Source organism: Zingiber officinale, chromosome 1B (assembly GCF_018446385.1).
Source record: "Zingiber officinale cultivar Zhangliang chromosome 1B, Zo_v1.1, whole genome shotgun sequence".
Classification (NCBI taxonomy): Eukaryota; Viridiplantae; Streptophyta; class Magnoliopsida; order Zingiberales; family Zingiberaceae; genus Zingiber; species Zingiber officinale.
Window position 1 is genome coordinate 36822313 of NC_055986.1, and position 10410 is coordinate 36832722.

The 10410-nt window shown below is 34.6% G+C and overlaps 1 protein-coding gene across 2 annotated transcripts; it reads right to left on the bottom strand.

Moving 5' to 3' along the window:
* Positions 1–509: 509 nt before the first annotated feature.
* On the bottom strand, positions 510–7312 carry LOC122055021 (transaldolase-like). Of its 2 annotated transcripts, none has more exons than XM_042616426.1 (13): positions 7158–7312; positions 6943–7057; positions 6783–6861; positions 6610–6685; positions 6427–6510; positions 6215–6319; positions 5003–5083; positions 4821–4885; positions 3702–3771; positions 3553–3630; positions 2385–2482; positions 2170–2305; positions 510–844 (listed from the first exon to the last, which is right to left on the bottom strand). In XM_042616426.1, exons 1-13 carry the CDS (start codon positions 7206–7208, stop codon positions 698–700), a joined length of 1185 nt encoding a protein of 394 aa, XP_042472360.1. In that variant the 5' UTR covers positions 7209–7312; the 3' UTR covers positions 510–697. The 2 variants fall into 2 exon arrangements, with proteins under 2 accessions (XP_042472360.1, XP_042472356.1); XM_042616422.1 differs by having other exon boundaries at positions 6610–6690; positions 6773–6861.
* Between the last annotated feature and the right edge of the window lie 3098 nt (positions 7313–10410).

A 10410-nucleotide genomic window follows, 5' to 3' on the forward strand; every position in this document is an offset into this window, starting at 1 on the left:
ACACTTTTGACTGGCGCCCGATCTAGCTATCTCATCTGTAGTGGAGAGGAGGAACACTATTCAGTTTATACCGAGCCAAATATCAAATTTACTCGCAAAAGTTCATCATTTAAAACATTATTTAAAGTCTCCCAAATTTAAATATTTAAAATAGTGATAATTCTAGGTACATGTGGACTCTTTAATGAGGATAAGTTAATAAACCATCTAATTTGGATCTTTTTTCAAAAGTAAACATTAATTAATACATGTGACTCCTTAAATTTAAGTATTTAATTTTGTTATTTTTTTCAAATATTAATTGAGCCTATTAAAAAGTGTGTAAAAGTTTAATGAACATAGACAATCACTCCTACGACACATCTTACCCGAATCGCATTCAAACTTGATCCAAGTGTCACCCGTAGAAATGTCTTTTATTCTCAACTTTTCTTCAATCTCCAAGCAAAGGCCTGACAAATCTGAACTTTATTAAACATGAAAAAGAAAAAATAAATAAACGCAAGGTATTGGGACGATCTTTAATTTTCGACTCATGAAATTGAATCCATCGAACTGATTTTGTCTTGAAACGGATGTTAAGAAAAAACACTGGCTGATACACAAACTAAATAATCCAAGAAAACCTGGCGTGTTCAATTTTCACCAGCCAACTTGTACTATCCAATGGCAGCTCTATCCTCAGATAGGTATGAGCTTAGACATTGGGTGGCGGCCAGATCTTCCCAAAAAACTCTTCCACGCGCCTTGCCTGATTCACATACCCTTCGAGTCCGGCAGCCAGAAGCTCCTCTGCGGCAGGCCCCATTGCAGACGCAAAACTCCTTTGATCCCACTTCATAAGCTGTGTGTCATGACGAGAACAAAGGAGCGAAGCAGTTACCTCACGCAGTGTAACACTAGATCTTTGCATACGAATCAACAGGTTGATGTTCAACGTTTGTCAAGGATTCAGGGGGTAAAAAAAAGGAAAGGATACAATTCACCCATTATGTCTCAGAACAAAGATTCTCATAATATGCCGAAGTGCTAAAAGGTTCCTACCTAAGTAATCCTTCAGGGTTAATTGAACTCTCTTGAACATTAAAGATGGTTTCAGAGTTTAATTGTTCGCCTCTAGTGAAATTGGATATGAGGGAGGGAGCATATGTTATAGAGAGTGAGAAGTGTAAATAAGAGGATAACATTCCACATCTGCAATAAGAGTTTTTATATTATATTAAAATTAAGGGATCTCTGGCCCATGTGCCTCAACATTTTAAATTGAATTGGGCGAACGCCAACATTACCTTTTGCAATAATGTTAAATCTTTCCTTCAGTGCATGGTCAAACATAATACAGCGTCAGGAAGGCCTTTTAACACTCCCCCTAGAGCATCATCTGATGCCTCTCAGGACCAACACAGCTTGTGGATGTTTACTTTGTCGACAGATTCGCTATGCATCTTATTGTTAAACAACAATTTCTTTCATTCAACTTAAGACTGTCTTATTAACCTAAGAATAGTTTTCAAGATAACTTTACTTCTAATAATATTACAATTTAATTGTGAGACTCCAAGGTAGCATCTTACTTCATGCATGGCATGCAAACTCAACAAAAATATGAATGTGGAACATACAAGGCGGCAAGTCTAACTTCCAGATTGTAGAGTCAAAATCATGATTGGTTAGATTTGTGACGAAGTTTATAGGTGCATAGATTCTAACTTGTAAGTCCAAAGATTTCAAGCCTGGATTCAGTAGGAAAAGCCCAAGAGCAATAAGATTAAGCAATTGACCAATAAATCCTCAGCTGTACATCGGAAAAATGTAAAAAGTGTGCAAAGGATTAAAGATGAATATTGTGAAATGGTTTTAATGTAATTAAAAAAATAGAAGCAGCATAATAATTGCACTACCTACTCAAGTGAAATCAATCTCATGGTACATGCATTTAAAGCAGCTGAGATTATCTTCCATAAGCTGAAATAAGAGCATGGGTTATAAAACAGGATGTTTACGGTTTGGTGGTGAATCAGGTGAGATTAACTATAAGATGACACGGTTTAGGAACAAATCAGGTGGAGCATGTCCTAACTAATTAGCAAGCATAATATTAATTTGAGGAAAATGAATCACACACACAAAAATCATTAATTTTGCAATATAAAAGAGTTAAAATCTTACCTCGCCTTCAGTGAAATTGTACACCCTAGCAGACCCAGGCGACAACCTTCTAAAATAGGAATACTTTTCCTCAGGATAGGTAACAGAGTCTTTTAGAGACTCTAGAATCTTTACAGGCACGATTATGTAATCAATTCTGAAAATTGTTCCTAAGGTTAGGATTGACACGATGAACGTAAATCCCAAAATAGACAAGACGAGAGAACAAAGACTACCCAAGGAGGTTAAATATATCCTGCTTATTCCGAACTGCAGCTGCCATCAGCTTTGACTTGTGGCCATATTTGTGAATGTAGTTGTAAGTTTTCTCAACCTGCATAGTGTGTTAAGAAAGGTAAAGGTCCAATTAAAAGGAAAATCCTAGAGATGAAATGTAATTCTTAGTCATTTACAAAAAACTTTAGTTTTTAGTTGTATACATGCACGCCTTGTGTATCTAATACTTACATTAAGTTTTAGAAATATTAAAATTAATATTGCACTTAGTACTATCTTTTCTATATGATGATATGTATATGCAATCACAAATATAATGGATGACTTTTTCTCTGAAAAACCTTTTCAGAATTGTAGTATTCCTGTATATTGAATTATTGATCTCTACCATGTTTCTTATTATCTGCTCTTCTGTTCAATATACTACCCATAATGATCCAATTTTCATTTTCATGAAGAACATACTGTTAATAAATCATTGTGTTAATAGCCCTTCGTAACCATCTACCATATCACATTATCATTCTTATTGTTGGCTAAGCGTTATTTTATTTTGATTTTTTTTTTAGTTCAATAATGAAGAAAATTTTGATAATTTAAATTTCATCATTACGTGGTAATTCTATTCTATCAGTGACAAAAAAATTGCTTTATAAAATATTCAACAAAAGTTCATGGTTATATAATAACAATACGTGATACTCTAGTCTAAACCTAATGTGGCAATAGTAGAATTTATTTATGATATAACAATGACTCTGTGATTATCATTGTTCATAATAATATTTCCAACCCACTAACTGTTGGCTCCGGAATCTACCATCAGCCAGATTTCTTATCTCGTATTACTAGACTATGTAAGGTGAGGCAATAACACCTTTTTTGATAAGCATTATCTTCTTTATTACAATTCGTTTGAGAAACTCATACACTAATAATTTAATCTTCAAATCAACAGATGAAGTGGCAATTATATTGACCTCAAGATGTTTCTGTAATCTCAGCCAGACATGCTTGAAGAAAAGATTCTGATAAACCCCTCAGATAGATTTTATAGCTTCTGGGATTAATGTTATTTTCACAAGATCTATGACATTTTGCGGTTTAATTAGCTGTTTAATATCAGTTCTTGCATAAATATTCACGCAAAACAGAAAGTGAACTTACCAAGGCTAATCCAGGATCTTCACCGCTCTTGCTAGCAGCATCAATCTCAGAATCACCAGAGTGATTGCGAGCCCAGTCCTGAAGTGCAGTTTCATAGTGAATATAAGAATATTTACTCTATAAGCATAAGTAATCGACATAAGGATTACCCTGATACGACCAACAAAAATCTGGATAACAGATGCACCAGCTTGAGCTGCAGCTGCTGCTTGAGAAAAACTTCAAAGGGGATAAAACCCATTCAGATCAGAATGGCAAGGATGGAATTGTCAGAAGGTAGAGATATAATACAATAAAGGGCAGCCCGGTGCACGAAGCTCCCGCCATGCGGGGTCCCGGGGAAGGATCCATTGTACGCAGCCTTACCCTGCTTTTTGCAAGAGACTGTTTTCAGGATTCGAACCCATGACTTTTTGGTCACGTGACAACAACTTTACCGTTACCCCAAGGCTCCCCTTTAGAGATATAATACAATGACCAACGAAATTATATAACTTGAAATTTAAATGATGCTGATAATATAAAGAATCAGTTACCTCCAAAGGATGGAAAAGTGAGAAAATAATTAGACATAAATAAAAGGAAGGTTTCTCTTTTTATTTACATTCACCCATTTTCTACTTCTATATTGCTCCACCTTACTATTAGAAAAGGAAAAATGAACGTATGAGGTAGAGAACTTCAGTCATAAGTTACACATACTAAATGTTTCTGAGAAACTATTCAAGTCACAAGCATCTATAGGCTATAACAATCTGCAGGCAATCAAAGATAATAAAATTGCACAAGACAATATTAGACTTGTGAGAAGGAAATCACATTGGACAAAACTACTGGAAATTTTGGTGGTCATTTTCATGATAAAAATGCAAAGGAGTGTTGAAATATGAGGCCGCCAGCAGGTTGACAATGCATTTGCCTAAATTTTTTTTGTAAATTTTATTCGAAAACATCATGTGTGTACCCATAAAAATCCTATTTATGTAAATTGAATGTTTATGATGCACCTAAGTAAAACTTAGGTGCAAGCCATGTAGGAGGTGATGGGGTCAATTGGCATAAAACATTTGACCACCAACTCACAATAGATAACTAAGAATGAATGTAAAATAATGTTTAACCTCCCATTATGTTTAAAGTTGACACCAAACTAGTTAAGCTCGAGAGCAATGGATTCACATGAAAATTATTTTTATGTGTTTCAACAGAATTCTGACTCAAGCTTCCATTTTGGAAAACTAGTTTTATGACTAGAATAATGCAAATACCTGTATACAAATGTTAAATGGGTCTGTATTCCTTCGAATTCCAGTAATCTAGAGGCTTCTATCCCCTGAATTTAGAAAAAAAAAAATCATCAAAGACAAAATAGATTGAACATGAATCAACCATCATTTGTATGTTGACTCATTCAACATGAAATACTAGGTAAATCAACTTCAAGTCTTACTTGCCAGGTCGAAGGAATTTTGAAAAGTAAACGCTGTGGAGAAACTTCTAATTGGCTGTACAGCTTCAATAGTTGATTGACCTAGCATTCCATTACAAAAAATGCTAAATACAGTAGATCAGAAGAGATTAGCAGTCACATGATAGTTCCTACTTCCTATTGCCTCCATTTGGTAAGCCAGAAAGTTGCATTTGCAATCTACCCTGAACTCTAGATATATAAATATTTTCAAGGTGAGATTATAATGCTCTTTTAAGTCACCTGATCTTATTTTAAATTTTAAATATGCTTAGAATAGTTGACAAATCTTGAGTGAAACAATTTTATAAATTAATCTATGATCATCTAAGTGAAAGATTTTATACAATAGTGAATACCTTACAAGAGAATCAGCAACAAGGTATGGCAAGAGTATTTAAAGAATTCATAGAAATTAAACCAAGAAAAGGGGAAAATATGAAATTTGTAAAGTCCTAGGAATGCACTGTTTGTGGATAGATGATTCATCAAATCTTATAATGATAAACTACTGCCCAAGCAAAAAAGAGAGTCACACTTGCAGCAATTGGTAAGATCACTCCACTATAATAGGTTAGATTTTCAAACCACCAAACAACCTTTTTCTACAAGATGTGAGTCCATGTGTATCGACAATCTCAAAGCAAAATATTGGCAGGAGCCTTGAAGCAAAATCAAAGGGACACTCTTTATGTTCAAAATCATCAGAAGGGTGCCCTGTTTTGATTATTATCACAGAAGCAACCCATCGCCTCTGATATGTCCACTATATCCCTCTTTATCCAGATTTATTGAAAAGAGGATAGTTTCATTGGAAGTACTTATTTTAAAAAAGAGGCAAGAATCATCCTAATTATGTTAATGTATATTCCACTTGCCAAATAGCTGACTATTCATAGGTGGATTATCCATTTATAAATTTTGACTATCCTTAATTAAGGTGTGAATATTCTCTTGTAGCAAGCCTAGAGTTTCAAGAAAAACTAAAACAAATTTTGCTTCAAATTAGTAGCCTGCGTAACATCCGAGGTGATGAGGTGCCCGTTGGAAAATAATCAAAATCCAAGGCGCCCATTTACGATTTTAAAAATAGTGGGAACCATTTTGATTTTTGCCTAGAGAATTATATTGAAGATTACTATTTTATACCCATGAAAAACATGGTGCATATGGAAAAAAGGAAATGCTTCATACCTTATGAATTATGACTTGTGTGTCATAAGCCAACCGAGCATCAACTTCCGTCGAAACCCTCCCTGGGACTGACCTAACTAATTCAGCTCCCACATTCACCAAGGCCTGCCAATTCACCAAGTTCAATATCGCATCATATATAGTATCCAGAAAATAAATCAAATTGCTTAGATGAGAATCCATCTACATAGGGCAGTAATTTAGTAACAAACCCTGTCTAAGAAGCAGGATAACCTTTCGCTAGAATTCTCTAGTCCAAAGCATTCACTAGCAGCCAGTGCTGTCTCTATTGCACTCTACCACCAAGAGATTCACTAATTATACCGTAATCGAACCTTTATACGCTCTCATAACAATGATATGTCCACATTTTTCATAGTTCCAGAATTCCTCACCTTAAACTTGGTGTCAGGAAGGCTGCAAATACCCAAGAGAAGTGAAGAACTTACCGTGGCAGCTGTCGGGGGGAACCTGCACTAGATTTCACAATATCATAGAATGAATAGAAATCAAAGTCTAAAAAGGTTGATTTAAGGGGGGAAAAGAGCAAGGATTAACTGAGGCATGCCTCTCGAAATCATCGAAGACCACTGTATCTGGGACAATCTCGCTGAATCCCGAAACAGCATCCAGCTCGTTGCTTAAATCTAGGAAAATAAAAAAATATGGCACTAAGTTTCTTATCCAACCCCAAAATCAAATGAAAACCTACAAAATCGGAGATTTACTGGCGCCGATGGGGGATGAAGCACTGCCGGCCGACATCCGAACTCCCACGAAAGTTCGCGGGATTTGGTGAAAAGGGGTGCTAGTAGATCGCGAGGAGCATCTCCAGTCGCAGACCTAATCGAAGTACACCAACCAATCAAAAACAAATCCAGCGCAAAGAGAAGGGGAAGTAGCGATCAAGAGAGGAGAAGCCAGAGAAGAGAAACAAGGGTACCTTTGGAAGGATAGCAGTGGAGGAAGGAGAACGACCGATCGAGATCGACATCTCTGCTTCTGCTTCCGATCTCAATCGCCGGCGAAGGATCGCCCTCTGCTCCGAATGCGACTATTTATTTACACGTCTGCGAGTGAGACGGTGAACAGATAGACCTTGGAACATGAAGAAGGAGATTAAATATCGATTTTACCCCTTCAGATCGAAAGCCTCTAAAACCGATATAACAGGCAATATAACGGCACCAACGATTCGATATAGATAACGATATCTTTAAAACAAGCTTAAAATGGTGGGAAATAAAACATTAAATATTTTTTAAAAACTTTTCAAAAGAATTATTTTAATATAAATTTTATAATAATTAAAATAAATCGAAAAATACTGGTCACCATGAATCTAATGTTCTTAAGTTAATTATCAAAGATTTATCCGCATGTCGAAATTGAAATTTTATCCTTAAATATTAAAAAAAAAAACGTCTGCCGCTGCACGGGGCTTTTTACCCTTTCGTTTTGCATCATTTAATTGAACATGAATCAACTAAAACTTATTCAACGTTTTGAATGTGAATAGCGTGACGTCACGTTATCTCTGTGATGGTAAGCCGGGGGGGTTCGATCAAAGTGGGAAGGGCACTGACGTCATTTGGCAGAGAGACGTGGATACTAGTTGTGCAGTCGATGATATCGAGGTAGCAGATTAAGATCGCGCATGACTGTAATGGATAAATATATATTCAAGACGAATTAAATTTCATAATAACATAACATATATTAAATAGTTTGTAAATTCATAATACTTTTAATTGCTTTCTATTATATTCTGATCGTCAAATGAGAGGCTGGAAGATGCTTTTTTTTAATATAAATTGATAGTAGTATGTTGATATGCCAGAAATCAACATTAACTTAGTAGAAAATGAACGCTTAATTGAGTTTTAGTTGAATTTTAATACATTATATAATTTTATAAAATTTTAATATAGGTACTAAATGATTAACTATATAATCCAATGATAATTTTATTATGACGATTAATTAAATTTTAATTAACAAATGCTCGAATAGTAATTGGAGTTTATTTGATTGGCCCGTTAGGCAATTTCTAAGGGCTCGTGATGCCCTCCGATTGGGGCCAACAAAGAGAAAATATTTGTGGCCTGTTTAACTTTTATAGATTTGTTGTTTTAAAAATAGCAAATACCCAAAATAGGCCTTGCACAATTTAAGTTTTTAATTTTAATTTTTTTAAGAATCTCTCGATGACTCAATTTAGATTAGACATGTCGAATTGATTCAGTTAGTCAAATAATTTAAATTAGTTGAACTGAAATTTATAAATATATTTGAAAATGAATAATCAACCGGTGCGGATTGAAAGTTCACATGGACACAAGAAGGAAAAAAATATGAAAAACTTAAACATATGTATTATTAACATAGGTGTGTTTAGATGTCTAGGTATTCATGGGATGTTTCCCAAATTATCGAATTTGGAATGATTGGTTTAGTTCTAAGAAAATTTTTTACCAATCATTAGAGTAATGTTGAATTGATTCAGTTCGTCAAATAATTTAAATCAGTTGGACTGAAATTTTATAAATCAATTTGAAAATGAACCTAAACGAACTAACTCATACATATTGAAAGTTCATATGGGCCCGAGAAGGAAAAAAAATTAAAAACTTAAATATATGTATTTTTAACATAGGTGTGTTTAGATGTCTAGGTATTTATGGGTGTTGTCCAAATTATCAAATTTAGAATGATCGATTTAGAGAAACATTCCTAAAAATATGTCATAGTTGGGAATTGAACCACAGATGCCTAAAGCTACATTTGATGAGGGGTAATCAATCTTGTAATGTAAATAAGATTACATTATAATATTGATTACTTTGTTTGGTATAGTTTTAAAGTTATAATGTTATTAATCTGGATTATAAAAGATAACACTATGTAATCCAATTCTATTTCAAGCTCAATGTTTAACTAAAATTTAAATAGTAAATATACCTTAGTCCATTTCCCGCATCAATCGATCATCGACGTTGTCGATCGTCGTTGACGTCTCTACCTCTAGGTGTCAGTCATCGGAACTGCCTTCACTTTTAGGCACCACCGCCACTATCCATTGCCACTATCAGTATTGATAGCGGTCGCATGATATTTTTATTATTTTATAATAATATGAATTATATTCCTTAAAAAAAATTAAAGAACATCAAATAAAAAATATATATAATTATCTTTCTAATTAAATATTAGAGGTATAGTATATCATTCTTTCATAAAAATAGTAATATAATATTAATTATATTATAAATTTTATTACATTATAAATTTAATTATATTATCCTAACTCGATGCCCTTCTAGTGTAGTATAGCCCTGGGCGAGGTTTTAGCTCTAAATTCTTTAATACGGAGGGTGGTAATGAATAAATCATTGAGGGCATATATTTTTTACGCTATGGACCAAACTTTGAAAGTGGAATGGAAATTTCTACTTTAATATATGCCACACCTCCACACCCAAATTTATAACCAACCATGGTTGTCCAATCCCATCAACAATTGTCTCCACTCGCCACGTGGGTCCTCGTATGAAGTTCACGATCGTCCATTTACCAACCGATCGGGCCCGACTCAGTTGTGTGCTTGAACCATAACTACAACCAGATTGGAAGGATGTGGACCAGTGTCGGAGGTCAGGTCAGGAATTTAACAATTATCATGGAACATATCACAAAACGTTATTTCATGAGATGCATGTGACAAAAAGATGAAATCGTTCGTTTCCAGTATTCCTGTCGTACTTAACTCAAGGTCATCACGAGGAAGGTAAATTATAGCATCCTGAGTGAGCATGTGACAGGTGGGGTGAGTTGCACAGGGACCGAAGATTTATGCCCCGACTACCCCGAGTTTCGATCCCGCGATCTCATGTGGCAAGTATCCCACCACATACCAATTCGGATGACATATGGGGTCGTTATTTCATGAGATGCATGAATCACTTGAAAGTGATTGAAAATTTTCCTTCGATTATGGAATAAATTCAGAAAATGCAAATAGATTTTGATGAATAGCCCAATATAAGGGGTGATTCAAAAGAATTAAATCCTCGTTACATAGGGACCTATTCTATTTAATAGGGACCTATTCTACTTATTGTCATGATATCCAGTAATGAATTCAGAAATTTAAGTATAGAAAGATGATCATGATAAATAAAGTACGGTATCCTTCA

What these genes read in the sequence shown, in the direction of transcription:
- LOC122055021 (XM_042616422.1), bottom strand. Translation starts at nt 7,208, where the DNA reads ATGTCGATCTCGATCGGTCGTTCTCCTTCCTCCACTGCTATCCTTCCA. An exon ending in ATTTCGAGAGGCATGCCTCA is followed by an intron (nt 6,691 to 6,772) that starts GTTAATCCTTGC and finishes TGTGAAATCTAG; the next exon opens with TGCAGGTTCCCCCCGACAGC. An exon ending in GATATATTTAACCTCCTTGG is followed by an intron (nt 2,306 to 2,384) that starts GTAGTCTTTGTT and finishes AACAATTTTCAG; the next exon opens with AATTGATTACATAATCGTGC.